The sequence below is a fragment of the Saccoglossus kowalevskii genome, chromosome 12, assembly GCF_978046115.1.
Source record: "Saccoglossus kowalevskii chromosome 12, keSacKowa6.1, whole genome shotgun sequence".
NCBI lineage: Eukaryota > Metazoa > Hemichordata > Enteropneusta > Harrimaniidae > Saccoglossus > Saccoglossus kowalevskii.
Window position 1 is genome coordinate 21,779,961 of NC_140652.1, and position 17,458 is coordinate 21,797,418.

The 17,458-nt window shown below is 35.6% G+C and overlaps 1 protein-coding gene and 1 long non-coding RNA gene across 3 annotated transcripts in view; both read left to right on the forward strand.

Annotated features, from left to right (window-relative positions):
- The first annotated feature begins 1,147 nt into the window (after positions 1 to 1,147).
- On the forward strand, positions 1,148 to 4,500 carry LOC146735628 (uncharacterized). The gene is made up of 3 exons (XM_085506181.1): positions 1,148 to 1,194; positions 2,338 to 2,499; positions 3,527 to 4,500. Exons 1-3 carry the CDS (start codon positions 1,185 to 1,187, stop codon positions 3,736 to 3,738), a joined length of 384 nt encoding a protein of 127 aa, XP_085362307.1. The 5' UTR covers positions 1,148 to 1,184; the 3' UTR covers positions 3,739 to 4,500.
- A 2,301-nt stretch (positions 4,501 to 6,801) lies between these two features.
- The window catches only part of LOC146735629 (uncharacterized), a 35,096-nt gene continuing 24,439 nt past the window's right edge, over positions 6,802 to 17,458 (forward strand). Inside the window, exons 1-2 of one of the 2 annotated variants that reach the window (XR_014931149.1) lie at positions 6,802 to 6,889; positions 7,003 to 7,082. This is a non-coding gene — a long non-coding RNA (uncharacterized LOC146735629). Of the gene's footprint in view, positions 6,890 to 6,981; positions 7,083 to 17,458 lie in introns of both variants that reach the window. The other variant, XR_014931150.1, reaches the window with a different exon arrangement.

Sequence of the window (17,458 nt, forward strand, 5' to 3'; positions counted from 1 at the left end):
TGTAATGAATTAATTTTAATATTTTATTTTAATTTCAGAAGTAAAGCAAATTCAATGTCTGAGACATATATCGTACATGTATTCACTACGCCTAGGCTACCAAATCTATAGGGACAAGTTATAAGTCATGCCACAGTATGTTTACAGGTGAATGAATTGCATACCTTCTCTAATTATAGCATAACTAGATGCTCACTGCTGGTAATATTGTAATGAATTAATTTTAATAATTTATTTTAATTTCAGAAGTAAAGCAAATTCAATATCTGAGACGTATATCGTACACGTATTCACTACGCCTAGGCTACCAAATCTGTAGGGACAATTTATAAGTCATGTCACAGTATGTTTACAGGTGAGTGAATTGCATACATTCTCTAATTATAGCATAACTAGATACTCACTGCTGGTAATATTAATGAATTAATTTTAATAATTTATTTTAATTTCAGAAGTAAAGCAAATTCAATATCTGAGACGTATATCGTACACGTATTCACTACGCCTAGGCTACCAAATCTGTAGGGACAATTTATAAGTCATGTCACAGTATGTTTACAGGTGAGTGAATTGCATACCTTCTCTAATTATAGCATAACTAGATGCTCACTGCTGGTAATATTAGAATTTTTGTCATGAATTAATTTTAATATTTTATTTTAATTGCAGAAGTAAAGCAAATTCAATATCTGAGACGTATATCATACATGTATTCACTACGCCTAGGCTACCAAATCTATAGGAACAAGTTATAAGTCATGCCACTGTATGTTTACAGGTGAGTGAATTGTATATCGTCTCTAATTATAGCATAACTAGATACTCACTGCTGGTAATATTGTAATGAATTAATTTTAATATTTTATTTTAATTTCAGAAGTAAAGCAAATTCAATATCTGAGACGTATATCATACATGTATTCACTATGCCTAGGCTACCAAATCTATAGGAACAAGTTATAAGTCATGCCACAGTATGTTTACAGGTGAGCGAATTGTATACCTTCTCTAATTATAGCATAACTAGATACTCACTGCTGGTAATATTGTAATGAATTAATTTTAATATTTTATTTCAATTTCAGAAGTAAAGCAAATTCAATATCTGAGACGTATATCGTACATGTATTCACTACGCCTTTGCTACCAAGTCAATAGGAACAAGTTATAAGTCATGCCATAGTATGTTTACAGGTGAGTGAATTGTATACCTTCTCTAATTATAGCATAACTAGATACTCACTGCTGGTAATATTAGATCTGTTTAATTTATTTAAAAGATTCCTCTCATTAGTAAATAGCGCCTTCACTCAACAATATTTAGAATGAATGGTTGGTCAAAAGTTTGATGAGTTAGGTGCATCTATTGGCTAAGCTTGTTGTACAGACGCAAATGAGTATAGGAACCATTAATGCTGTAGGGTGTACTGGGAGGGGTGGAGGATTTCATGTTTGTAATGACTGGTTGTAATGCGGTATCTCGTTGTTTTCAAGATGCAGCCTGATATTTGTTGCTTTCTTGGTTGTTCAATTTTGGCTAAAATTTGTGTGGCGGGTGGAAGATGTGTTTATTGTTTGTTGAGTCATTGTTTAGACACCCTGCAGCTTGAAATGGTATGGCCAAATCCAAATTCGATATGGTGGTGTTGAATATCTGTGCGATATGGCAGTGTCGTCTAAAAACCACGCATCAAAATGATTTCTGTTTATATATTTACTGTTGTAGATCCTGAGAACTAGCCATTGAATATGATGTCGGGAATAAATGGTTTTCTGAACAAGCTTTATTAATTATTGCTGGCAATATTCCAGTATGAATTGGGAGCAAACTGTGACACCAAATCTAGTCGTTGTATTGTTATGCCTCTAAAATATTTTTTATTTAAATAAAATAAATTAAATAGAAATATATTATGTGTATTTTTGTATGTGGAAACATGGCTTGCCTACTAATAAATATAAAGAAGTGTGGTCTGCAGTTCTTTTTTTTTTAATTTTTTTATTTGTGAAAAAAACTTTAGTGTAAACAATAAAACACTCACAGTGCAAGGCTAGTTCACCAACATGTATATTCTCTTGCTTGAGTGTGAAAGTACGTGGTTTAGTGACTACCTCTTATACTTTTAAATTTTAGAATTTTTTTTTTATTTGGGAAGGTTCTTCTATAAAAATAGAACAGATATATATATATACAGATAGTTGTTATGCTATTATACATTCAATGCAATATATACATATTTGTTGTTAATTATCTTTATACAGTGGTACACATGTAAACAACAAATATGCAGATATATTGTTGGAACCTGTCTTTATTTTTGTTTCACTTTAACACAGTGACGTCGTACGAGATATGGATGCATACTGTCTTCTCCACGATGCAAGCAGACCATGAAAGCACTGCACAGGCATCACAGAATCAACTCAATTACAGAAAACTATCGACTCCCAAATCAGCTGGACAGACCGAAACTTTTGTAATTGTAGTACCATCGGCAGGTGGGTATGGTTAATTGATTGATTGATTACTGAGAATCTAATAAATCATGTTTTTTTCTCTTCATTCCATTGAGCGAATATTGTACAGCATGTTATAAAAGTAGAACATTTCGTTTACAATATTTTAGATGCAGCCAACGAGCAATAAATTGAAATAGTAAATTCTCTGGGACAAAATGTATTTTATGGGCTTTTTGAAGTATGCTTATTAATATAAAGGAAAAAGGGGAAATTAATAGCTGTACATAAGCTACCTTCCCCTCCCTCCCCATTGCGACCTTGCCTTTCTTGCCCTCCTGCTGACCAAAATAGTTTTTCGCCTCCCCTCATTAAAAACACACTTTTTGCCTGTTCTTGAATACACTAACCACTCAGTAGATCAGTGGATGACTCGCATTTTCAGTTATTGATAACATCTGCTAAATGTGGGCAGCCGTGTGCTATTTCCCCCAATGCGTTTCTTATTATACCCTGCCCTAAAGGCTGTTTTGCCCAACCTGCGATATTTGTTTAAGTGAGTACCCTACCCACTAAAAAAAAAAGTTTCCCTGTCCTTGCATTTTTTTTAGAAATCTGCCCTTCCCACTACTGATATTTTCCGCCCCCTACAGAAATAGAAAAAATCCCCTGCTCTCAACAAAAATCGTTTGGAACAGCTTTTCTTTTAATAGCATATACTTTATTTGCAAGAGGACCCAGATGGAACCACGAGAGCGTTCACTTTTCTCCATACATATGTATACACGGTATTTGACGTAAATGCAACCCGATTTCAGGACCAAAACAAATCTCTTGGTTTTCTCCCTTTCAACGAGATCTTCACTACGATCATTTGCGATCACAAACTGTATCGAAAAGCGATATTTAAAATTGTATCTTTAATAGAAACCTTATTTAGAATAATGTTAGTGACATTTCTATCTAAATAGACAAGTTACAGTTATGCAATTCCTTCTGTCAAGTAAAGCAAATTAATTAGATTTTCAAATGTCTTAAATTAATTGGTGTTCTATATTTTTCCATACAGGTGGGACGTACGTATTTTGTGTGGTTGCAGTGGATGATGTTGACAACAAATCTCCCCGATCCAACATAGTGACTGTTTCTATGAATGACTTTAATGGAGGCCATGCTTTGTTAATTGCTCTGTTAATCCTGGTAGTCATCATAATTATAATCATCGGTGCCATAATTTATGTACGAAATAGGATGTTGAAGAAGAAACAAGAAAATGTATAATGGATATATACTGTCTTGACCTCAACTTGTATCGACCGACAAAAACACTAAGTATCGGCGTTTTGATAACATAGACAAATAATAGAGGCTAAATACTTATATAAAATACGTATATATAAATTCTAACATACTGATCCAATATAGTAATGTTAAAGGGTGGTAGTCGTCACGCCACACATGCTCAAGATATATGGGTCTCATTTAAACAAAGATGGCGACTTTGACTACTGCGCAGATCAACGGGTACAAACTGAGACGTTACCAAACTCTATTTAAGTATTATTTAGGTGATTGGAAGGTATCGAAAGACTCACTGGCGGTAATTGGTGCAAGTTTCACCCAGGTCAAACCTCATACTTGGGATTTCCATTTGATGATCGCATTGGATTGTGGGAAAATCAATGTTTATCAACACACATGTCGCACATGCGCAGCGCGACGACCACCACCCTTTAATCATTGTTTTGTTTGTCAAAATATTTCGTAATCACATGAAAATTTGGAGTTTCACTTGACAGTGTATACGTCACGTCATAATCCAGAATCTATAAGAACTGATTTAAATCTAAGTGCTAATATTTTGCTTCAGACATGATGGACAATTCAAGTGCTACTGGTACTGGTACGTTATGATATAACCTAGTTTAGTTATTAAAACAAACGCATGTATAATAGAAAACTTAGCACGTTGTGTTGATTTTTACCTGTATGCGTGACTTTTGACTAAACTATTCAGTCAATAAATTGCAATATGTATATGTGTTTTAACGTGTTATTTGTTATCTGTAACGTACGATATCCAACAAATAAAATGTGAATAATATAACCAATGGTAGACCCCTATCAATCAACTCTTTAAACAAGAACAATGGTTGACACGGTCAAATGCCTTGGTGGCATCTAAAATGCATGCATATATTGTTTTATGTCTTGTAGTTCATTGGTGGCTGAACCTAAGTTGATTTGTATCGTTTCTAGTCAGGTTTTCAACTCCAGATTTTCCTTAACAATATATTCTGCATGCGTGTCTTATACTCTTCAAAAAATTGCTATTTCTATAATTCACCAATCTTCCTTTCCAATGATAGTATATGTTCGATTTTACGGCCAAGAGCTTCCAGAGTGTACATGATGTATTTCAGCTGGTGTTGGCGTCCTTCGTCGGCCAATACAATACAGACGCTTTTGATAAACGCTTCAACTCGCATTTCCTACAAAGTTTCCTAGGCCATGACGGATGCTTCTAGTTGTGTCACAATCGCTGCATTTCATTTCCCGGCTTAAAGCTAAGTTAGAATATATACTGATGAAGTGAAACCAGAAGTTCCAAGGAGCTGCGAAAGAACGTATCAGCCTATCTACATTTCATCATCATATTTTTACAGTTACATTTTTTTCATGCTTATCCCTTTTTCTTCTCACTTTTTATAAATGAACTAAATAGTATGCTGAAAAATTCAGGCTATCGGGGAATACAATTTATATAAGAGTTGATTAATTTATTTTCACACATGTATACTGATGATATTGAGATATTTAATGACTCCCCTATTGGGCTGCAGTGACTTTTGGCAATATTTTCAATTTTTGTGCACATCTATAAGATATGTCTCAAATACTGGTTTATATTACTAAAATGTCTCAAAATAGAGTAGCTAGACAAGCATATGATTTGGCTATTTCACTTGATAATAATATAAGGGAATCTTGGGCAACAAAAGAAAAATATCTATTATCTGTGCATGGGTTTGGAGAGGTATGGCTATGGCAGGAACCAGTAGACTTTGATGCATGTTTACACCTATTTATGATCAGAGCATCTGATATATTTAAGCAAGGATGGTGGGGAATGTTGTCTCAAAAGAAAAGCTGCGGACATATCGAAATATGAAAACTTCATTTCACCCAGAGGCATATTTTTATTGTGTAGAAATTGATAAATTAAAAAAAGGACTCTTACTTGTATCAGGTGCTCTAGTCATAGGCTAGAAATACAACAGGGTAGATTTGTGGAACTGGAGGTAGAACAGAGAATATGTAAAATATGTGAATCCCTTGAAATAGAGGATAAATTCCACTTCGTTTTAAAATGACCTATGTATGAAAACATTAGAATGTATTTTTTACCCTCTGTTAAACGTTTGGAATGTAAAAGTCAACCTGGAGAAGAAGAACCACACAGAGGAATTTTATTCCACATTTTTAGAGTTGTTGATCTATTTAACCAATAAAACAAGAAATAACAATAATATTACATTCAGTTGAATGAATTTGTCATAATACATCTATTATCACTTATCTTTTGGAACAATTTTCTAAATAAAAAGAAAGAAAGAGTAATTTCATTTTAATTCACATGGATGCGACAATTTGTCAAACTTATATGATAACAACCTTCTTGCATTGCATGACGTACAATCTGAATGGCAATGTATACTGTCGTATTATTAACAGTAATTGCATCTTTAGAATCATCTGCAATCCAAATGTCTGTGAAAATACAGACAGTAACGTCTCAATAAAACTACATAACCTTACTTGTAGGCATTAAGGTCTAGTCATTGTGTTTTGGTTGGACAATGTCAAAACTAAAAACTGACAATTTCAGTACATATTATTGGTGGCATCAAATATTCGTGTGGGCGAATGAACTGCAATTGGGCTGCTAAATATACTCACATTAGGCCAAATATGTTAGACGAATTATTTTATGAAGGACAAAAATATGCATTACATAAAATGTTTAATTTTTCAAGAGATGAGATGGCATTTTTTTGTATTTTCTTAAATGAATGAATTTGAAATAACAAGCACAATGAATTAGTATTCAACTGGTCTGAGTTGTAATGACAATATATAAAAACACAACATTAAAAGTGGTCAGCTACATGCCCCTAAATTTGGTCAAATAACACAAATTGTAGCCATAAAATGTATATATTGTATAATTTGATTTCATCCGAATTTAAATATCACTGGGCAACCATACTGAGTTAGAATTATGCTGGCATGTGTTGTCATAGCGATGAATAAAAATACTACATGAAAAAATTAAGACGGCACATAGAGCCTGTTAATAACACAACTCTGTTTGAAATCATCAAACGCGGATCACGGTGCTGGAAGACCTAATATCGAGAAGACTAGAGTGGTGAGTTATTTTATTCAACGTAAAACGGTAGTTAGTGAAGTATGTATCCACATTTACAAACATTCTGAACCGATGCACACTAATTTCCCCAGCACTTATTTTTGCCTTGGCAGCAAACATGCGTCCTGTGATTATTTTTGCTTTATTATTATTACTGGTCATCAATATTACTGGTGAAGAGCAGCAATCTAAAGTAAGTAGACTAGCGTTATCTATACTTTATGCTTTTAATTATCATTCAAGGCGATGAACTGTGTAGTCAAATTTTTTATAATAATCTATAATTAACATCATTCTCTTACAATATTATAAAGTAAATGTATCCAATACGGTATTTCATCATGTAATTCATGTTTGTAGCAAGTTGAACGGGGTATTATTCAAACTCGAACACCGCGATTGCTGACCGTAAATAATAAATGCTTGATAATTCAGTATTGTTGCCTTCTGGTATCTGGTAATATATATATATATATCAGTAATTTTAATGAAAAAAAAGTACATTTATCTTAGTAATAGTGACACCTGTTGTTTAGTGTGATGAACCCCCACGGTTGGGTACAGGAGCATAGAAGTTTTTAATTAAAATTGTTTTCCATAAGAAAAATGAAACCATCATACATGGCCTTATAAACAGCCTTTTACTTCATAGTGGGGTGGGTGGAGTAAAGCTGTGATTATTTTTATTACTTTCTGACCATCTAGTTTGCCATTCATTTACCATGTCCATATAAACTAAAGCTCCAGCCAATATCAGATTTGACTACTTGTTTCAAGCTATGGCACTTGGAAATGAGTGTTGTGACATGTGGCAAATGTCCAACTGTCTTGGTTAATAAGATTGGCTATATTTCAACTAGAAACAGGTAAACCAGTATACCTGTATGTACGAAGCCAGTGATCGTTATTCAAGCCAAAGAAACTGCATCTATTTATATAAATACACATGGACAGAGAATATTTTCTTGGAGCACTAAATGTGACAATTGCCCTACTGTCTGTGATAAATATACCACACCAGCTACATAGTGCCCGACGAGGAGTTGGGTAGGTAGTGAAGAAAAACATTGACTGAAGCCTGGCAGAGGACTGAATTGTTGTCAACAGCAACAAACATACTGGGAAAGTCAAAGACAGTGAAAAAACAAACAAACAAAAAACACACAGGCATATAAATACTAACTTTCTAGGATCTTTATTGACTCCAAGTAATCCAGAGTAGAACGAGATGAATCAACGCTATACTCCGCCATCTTTATTTTAATATTAGATGCAACCATTATTCTGTAGGGGACAACGGGTCATAACTTGAGGGGAGTTAACACCCATGATTTTTAAAATGCCTTGATCAATAAGAGTCTAAGTTACAGGGAACATTATTTTCATTTTTCAGTGGACCAATAAATGCATTTGACAGGAAAATAGAAAAACTCTACCACAACAGCAATTAGAACAGCTTGCTGCATTATAAGTATCACTTCCCTGTCAAATTAGTGGTTCATGCTTATTTGAATCTGAACATAACAGGCCAATTCTATCACACCTTGCTAGGCTTGAACTTCCATCCAATCAGAGCATTCCAAATGAACATGATTCTCCACAAAACTAGAGGGCGCTCTGACCAAAAAATTGCCATGATCTAAATAAAAAGAACTGAATGTCCACAGTTATGTCTGTAGGTGTACCTTACCTGCATGCAAAATAAAGTCCAAGATTGGTCGGTTATGTACGTACTTATCCAAAATGAATTCATAACCATTTTAACACGTAGCCAGGGTAATGAAATTAAACGGTACCCACCGAAAAATACACAGGGTCAGAACCCTGACCAACATATTGAAATAAAGTCCAAGATTGGTCGGTTATGTACGTAACTTATCCAAAATGAATTCATAACCATTTTAACACGTAGCCAGGGTAATGAAATTAAACGGTACCCACCGAAAAATACACAGGGTCTGAACCCTGACCAACATATTGAAATAAAGTCCAAGATTGGTCGGTTATGTACGTACTTATCCAGAGTGAATTCATAACCATTTTAACACGTAGCCAGGGTAATGAAATTAAACGGTACCCACCGAAAAATACACAGGGTCAGAACCCTGACCAACATATTGAAATAAAGTCCAAGATTGGTCGGTTATGTACGTACTTATCCAAAATGAATTCATAACCATTTTAGCACGTAGCCAGGGTAATGAAATTAAACGGTACCCACCGAAAAATACACAGGGTCAGAACCCTGACCAACATATTGAAATAAAGTCCAAGATTGGTCGGTTATGTACGTACTTATCCAAAATGAATTCATAACCATTTTAACACGTAGCCAGGGTAATGAAATTAAACGGTACCCACCGAAAAATACACAGGGTCAGAACCCTGACCAACACATTGAAATAAAGTCCAAGATTGGTCGGTTATGTACGTACTTATCCAGAGTGAATTCATAACCATTTTAACACGTAGCCAAGGTAATGAAATTAAACGGTACCCACCGAAAAATACACAGGGTCTGAACCCTGACCAACATATTGAAATAAAGTCCAAGATTGGTCGGTTATGTACGTACTTATCCAAAATGAATTCATAACCATTTTAACACGTAGCCAGGGTAATGAACCAATGCATTGCCTGATATTAAATGTTAACTAACGTTTTAGTACATATGTATAAGCATTCAGTAATTTTAATGAAAAAAAAGTACATTTATCTTAGTAATAGTGACACCTGTTGTTTAGTGTGATGAACCCCCACGGTTGGGTACAGGAGCATAGAAGTTTTTAATTAAAATTGTTTTCCATAAGAAAAATGAAACCATCATACATGGCCTTATAAACAGCCTTTTACTTCATAGTGGGGTGGGTGGAGTAAAGCTGTGATTATTTTTATTACTTTCTGACCATCTAGTTTGCCATTCATTTACCATGTCCATATAAACTAAAGCTCCAGCCAATATCAGATTTGACTACTTGTTTCAAGCTATGGCACTTGGAAATGAGTGTTGTGACATGTGGCAAATGTCCAACTGTCTTGGTTAATAAGATTGGCTATATTTCAACTAGAAACAGGTAAACCAGTATACCTGTATGTACGAAGCCAGTGATCGTTATTCAAGCCAAAGAAACTGCATCTATTTATATAAATACACATGGACAGAGAATATTTTCTTGGAGCACTAAATGTGACAATTGCCCTACTGTCTGTGATAAATATACCACACCAGCTACATAGTGCCCGACGAGGAGTTGGGTAGGTAGTGAAGAAAAACATTGACTGAAGCCTGGCAGAGGACTGAATTGTTGTCAACAGCAACAAACATACTGGGAAAGTCAAAGACAGTGAAAAAACAAACAAACAAAAAACACACAGGCATATAAATACTAACTTTCTAGGATCTTTATTGACTCCAAGTAATCCAGAGTAGAACGAGATGAATCAACGCTATACTCCGCCATCTTTATTTTAATATTAGATGCAACCATTATTCTGTAGGGGACAACGGGTCATAACTTGAGGGGAGTTAACACCCATGATTTTTAAAATGCCTTGATCAATAAGAGTCTAAGTTACAGGGAACATTATTTTCATTTTTCAGTGGACCAATAAATGCATTTGACAGGAAAATAGAAAAACTCTACCACAACAGCAATTAGAACAGCTTGCTGCATTATAAGTATCACTTCCCTGTCAAATTAGTGGTTCATGCTTATTTGAATCTGAACATAACAGGCCAATTCTATCACACCTTGCTAGGCTTGAACTTCCATCCAATCAGAGCATTCCAAATGAACATGATTCTCCACAAAACTAGAGGGCGCTCTGACCAAAAAATTGCCATGATCTAAATAAAAAGAACTGAATGTCCACAGTTATGTCTGTAGGTGTACCTTACCTGCATGCAAAATAAAGTCCAAGATTGGTCGGTTATGTACGTACTTATCCAAAATGAATTCATAACCATTTTAACACGTAGCCAGGGTAATGAAATTAAACGGTACCCACCGAAAAATACACAGGGTCAGAACCCTGACCAACATATTGAAATAAAGTCCAAGATTGGTCGGTTATGTACGTAACTTATCCAAAATGAATTCATAACCATTTTAACACGTAGCCAGGGTAATGAAATTAAACGGTACCCACCGAAAAATACACAGGGTCTGAACCCTGACCAACATATTGAAATAAAGTCCAAGATTGGTCGGTTATGTACGTACTTATCCAGAGTGAATTCATAACCATTTTAACACGTAGCCAGGGTAATGAAATTAAACGGTACCCACCGAAAAATACACAGGGTCAGAACCCTGACCAACATATTGAAATAAAGTCCAAGATTGGTCGGTTATGTACGTACTTATCCAAAATGAATTCATAACCATTTTAGCACGTAGCCAGGGTAATGAAATTAAACGGTACCCACCGAAAAATACACAGGGTCAGAACCCTGACCAACATATTGAAATAAAGTCCAAGATTGGTCGGTTATGTACGTACTTATCCAAAATGAATTCATAACCATTTTAACACGTAGCCAGGGTAATGAAATTAAACGGTACCCACCGAAAAATACACAGGGTCAGAACCCTGACCAACACATTGAAATAAAGTCCAAGATTGGTCGGTTATGTACGTACTTATCCAGAGTGAATTCATAACCATTTTAACACGTAGCCAGGGTAATGAAATTAAACGGTACCCACCGAAAAATACACAGGGTCTGAACCCTGACCAACATATTGAAATAAAGTCCAAGATTGGTCGGTTATGTACGTACTTATCCAAAATGAATTCATAACCATTTTAACACGTAGCCAGGGTAATGAACCAATGCATTGCCTGATATTAAATGTTAACTAACGTTTTAGTACATATGTATAAGCATTCAGTAATTTTAATGAAAAAAAAGTACATTTATCTTAGTAATAGTGACACCTGTTGTTTAGTGTGATGAACCCCCACGGTTGGGTACAGGAGCATAGAAGTTTTTAATTAAAATTGTTTTCCATAAGAAAAATGAAACCATCATACATGGCCTTATAAACAGCCTTTTACTTCATAGTGGGGTGGGTGGAGTAAAGCTGTGATTATTTTTATTACTTTCTGACCATCTAGTTTGCCATTCATTTACCATGTCCATATAAACTAAAGCTCCAGCCAATATCAGATTTGACTACTTGTTTCAAGCTATGGCACTTGGAAATGAGTGTTGTGACATGTGGCAAATGTCCAACTGTCTTGGTTAATAAGATTGGCTATATTTCAACTAGAAACAGGTAAACCAGTATACCTGTATGTACGAAGCCAGTGATCGTTATTCAAGCCAAAGAAACTGCATCTATTTATATAAATACACATGGACAGAGAATATTTTCTTGGAGCACTAAATGTGACAATTGCCCTACTGTCTGTGATAAATATACCACACCAGCTACATAGTGCCCGACGAGGAGTTGGGTAGGTAGTGAAGAAAAACATTGACTGAAGCCTGGCAGAGGACTGAATTGTTGTCAACAGCAACAAACATACTGGGAAAGTCAAAGACAGTGAAAAAACAAACAAACAAAAAACACACAGGCATATAAATACTAACTTTCTAGGATCTTTATTGACTCCAAGTAATCCAGAGTAGAACGAGATGAATCAACGCTATACTCCGCCATCTTTATTTTAATATTAGATGCAACCATTATTCTGTAGGGGACAACGGGTCATAACTTGAGGGGAGTTAACACCCATGATTTTTAAAATGCCTTGATCAATAAGAGTCTAAGTTACAGGGAACATTATTTTCATTTTTCAGTGGACCAATAAATGCATTTGACAGGAAAATAGAAAAACTCTACCACAACAGCAATTAGAACAGCTTGCTGCATTATAAGTATCACTTCCCTGTCAAATTAGTGGTTCATGCTTATTTGAATCTGAACATAACAGGCCAATTCTATCACACCTTGCTAGGCTTGAACTTCCATCCAATCAGAGCATTCCAAATGAACATGATTCTCCACAAAACTAGAGGGCGCTCTGACCAAAAAATTGCCATGATCTAAATAAAAAGAACTGAATGTCCACAGTTATGTCTGTAGGTGTACCTTACCTGCATGCAAAATAAAGTCCAAGATTGGTCGGTTATGTACGTACTTATCCAAAATGAATTCATAACCATTTTAACACGTAGCCAGGGTAATGAAATTAAACGGTACCCACCGAAAAATACACAGGGTCAGAACCCTGACCAACATATTGAAATAAAGTCCAAGATTGGTCGGTTATGTACGTAACTTATCCAAAATGAATTCATAACCATTTTAACACGTAGCCAGGGTAATGAAATTAAACGGTACCCACCGAAAAATACACAGGGTCTGAACCCTGACCAACATATTGAAATAAAGTCCAAGATTGGTCGGTTATGTACGTACTTATCCAGAGTGAATTCATAACCATTTTAACACGTAGCCAGGGTAATGAAATTAAACGGTACCCACCGAAAAATACACAGGGTCAGAACCCTGACCAACATATTGAAATAAAGTCCAAGATTGGTCGGTTATGTACGTACTTATCCAAAATGAATTCATAACCATTTTAACACGTAGCCAGGGTAATGAAATTAAACGGTACCCACCGAAAAATACACAGGGTCTGAACCCTGACCAACATATTGAAATAAAGTCCAAGATTGGTCGGTTATGTACGTACTTATCCAAAATGAATTCATAACCATTTTAACACGTAGCCAGGGTAATGAAATTAAACGGTACCCACCGAAAAATACACAGGGTCAGAACCCTGACCAACACATTGAAATAAAGTCCAAGATTGGTCGGTTATGTACGTACTTATCCAGAGTGACTTCAGACCCATTTTAACACGTAGCCAGGGTAATGAAATTAAACGGTACCCACCGAAAAATACACAGGGTCTGAACCCTGACCAACATATTGAAATAAAGTCCAAGATTGGTCGGTTATGTACGTACTTATCCAAAATGAATTCATAACCATTTTAACACGTAGCCAGGGTAATGAACCAATGCATTGCCTGATATTAAATGTTAACTAACGTTTTAGTACATATGTATAAGCATTCAGTAATTTTAATGAAAAAAAAGTACATTTATCTTAGTAATAGTGACACCTGTTGTTTAGTGTGATGAACCCCCACGGTTGGGTACAGGAGCATAGAAGTTTTTAATTAAAATTGTTTTCCATAAGAAAAATGAAACCATCATACATGGCCTTATAAACAGCCTTTTACTTCATAGTGGGGTGGGTGGAGTAAAGCTGTGATTATTTTTATTACTTTCTGACCATCTAGTTTGCCATTCATTTACCATGTCCATATAAACTAAAGCTCCAGCCAATATCAGATTTGACTACTTGTTTCAAGCTATGGCACTTGGAAATGAGTGTTGTGACATGTGGCAAATGTCCAACTGTCTTGGTTAATAAGATTGGCTATATTTCAACTAGAAACAGGTAAACCAGTATACCTGTATGTACGAAGCCAGTGATCGTTATTCAAGCCAAAGAAACTGCATCTATTTATATAAATACACATGGACAGAGAATATTTTCTTGGAGCACTAAATGTGACAATTGCCCTACTGTCTGTGATAAATATACCACACCAGCTACATAGTGCCCGACGAGGAGTTGGGTAGGTAGTGAAGAAAAACATTGACTGAAGCCTGGCAGAGGACTGAATTGTTGTCAACAGCAACAAACATACTGGGAAAGTCAAAGACAGTGAAAAAACAAACAAACAAAAAACACACAGGCATATAAATACTAACTTTCTAGGATCTTTATTGACTCCAAGTAATCCAGAGTAGAACGAGATGAATCAACGCTATACTCCGCCATCTTTATTTTAATATTAGATGCAACCATTATTCTGTAGGGGACAACGGGTCATAACTTGAGGGGAGTTAACACCCATGATTTTTAAAATGCCTTGATCAATAAGAGTCTAAGTTACAGGGAACATTATTTTCATTTTTCAGTGGACCAATAAATGCATTTGACAGGAAAATAGAAAAACTCTACCACAACAGCAATTAGAACAGCTTGCTGCATTATAAGTATCACTTCCCTGTCAAATTAGTGGTTCATGCTTATTTGAATCTGAACATAACAGGCCAATTCTATCACACCTTGCTAGGCTTGAACTTCCATCCAATCAGAGCATTCCAAATGAACATGATTCTCCACAAAACTAGAGGGCGCTCTGACCAAAAAATTGCCATGATCTAAATAAAAAGAACTGAATGTCCACAGTTATGTCTGTAGGTGTACCTTACCTGCATGCAAAATAAAGTCCAAGATTGGTCGGTTATGTACGTACTTATCCAAAATGAATTCATAACCATTTTAACACGTAGCCAGGGTAATGAAATTAAACGGTACCCACCGAAAAATACACAGGGTCAGAACCCTGACCAACATATTGAAATAAAGTCCAAGATTGGTCGGTTATGTACGTAACTTATCCAAAATGAATTCATAACCATTTTAACACGTAGCCAGGGTAATGAAATTAAACGGTACCCACCGAAAAATACACAGGGTCTGAACCCTGACCAACATATTGAAATAAAGTCCAAGATTGGTCGGTTATGTACGTACTTATCCAGAGTGAATTCATAACCATTTTAACACGTAGCCAGGGTAATGAAATTAAACGGTACCCACCGAAAAATACACAGGGTCAGAACCCTGACCAACATATTGAAATAAAGTCCAAGATTGGTCGGTTATGTACGTACTTATCCAAAATGAATTCATAACCATTTTAGCACGTAGCCAGGGTAATGAAATTAAACGGTACCCACCGAAAAATACACAGGGTCAGAACCCTGACCAACATATTGAAATAAAGTCCAAGATTGGTCGGTTATGTACGTACTTATCCAAAATGAATTCATAACCATTTTAACACGTAGCCAGGGTAATGAAATTAAACGGTACCCACCGAAAAATACACAGGGTCAGAACCCTGACCAACACATTGAAATAAAGTCCAAGATTGGTCGGTTATGTACGTACTTATCCAGAGTGAATTCATAACCATTTTAACACGTAGCCAGGGTAATGAAATTAAACGGTACCCACCGAAAAATACACAGGGTCTGAACCCTGACCAACATATTGAAATAAAGTCCAAGATTGGTCGGTTATGTACGTACTTATCCAAAATGAATTCATAACCATTTTAACACGTAGCCAGGGTAATGAACCAATGCATTGCCTGATATTAAATGTTAACTAACGTTTTAGTACATATGTATAAGCATTCAGTAATTTTAATGAAAAAAAAGTACATTTATCTTAGTAATAGTGACACCTGTTGTTTAGTGTGATGAACCCCCACGGTTGGGTACAGGAGCATAGAAGTTTTTAATTAAAATTGTTTTCCATAAGAAAAATGAAACCATCATACATGGCCTTATAAACAGCCTTTTACTTCATAGTGGGGTGGGTGGAGTAAAGCTGTGATTATTTTTATTACTTTCTGACCATCTAGTTTGCCATTCATTTACCATGTCCATATAAACTAAAGCTCCAGCCAATATCAGATTTGACTACTTGTTTCAAGCTATGGCACTTGGAAATGAGTGTTGTGACATGTGGCAAATGTCCAACTGTCTTGGTTAATAAGATTGGCTATATTTCAACTAGAAACAGGTAAACCAGTATACCTGTATGTACGAAGCCAGTGATCGTTATTCAAGCCAAAGAAACTGCATCTATTTATATAAATACACATGGACAGAGAATATTTTCTTGGAGCACTAAATGTGACAATTGCCCTACTGTCTGTGATAAATATACCACACCAGCTACATAGTGCCCGACGAGGAGTTGGGTAGGTAGTGAAGAAAAACATTGACTGAAGCCTGGCAGAGGACTGAATTGTTGTCAACAGCAACAAACATACTGGGAAAGTCAAAGACAGTGAAAAAACAAACAAACAAAAAACACACAGGCATATAAATACTAACTTTCTAGGATCTTTATTGACTCCAAGTAATCCAGAGTAGAACGAGATGAATCAACGCTATACTCCGCCATCTTTATTTTAATATTAGATGCAACCATTATTCTGTAGGGGACAACGGGTCATAACTTGAGGGGAGTTAACACCCATGATTTTTAAAATGCCTTGATCAATAAGAGTCTAAGTTACAGGGAACATTATTTTCATTTTTCAGTGGACCAATAAATGCATTTGACAGGAAAATAGAAAAACTCTACCACAACAGCAATTAGAACAGCTTGCTGCATTATAAGTATCACTTCCCTGTCAAATTAGTGGTTCATGCTTATTTGAATCTGAACATAACAGGCCAATTCTATCACACCTTGCTAGGCTTGAACTTCCATCCAATCAGAGCATTCCAAATGAACATGATTCTCCACAAAACTAGAGGGCGCTCTGACCAAAAAATTGCCATGATCTAAATAAAAAGAACTGAATGTCCACAGTTATGTCTGTAGGTGTACCTTACCTGCATGCAAAATAAAGTCCAAGATTGGTCGGTTATGTACGTACTTA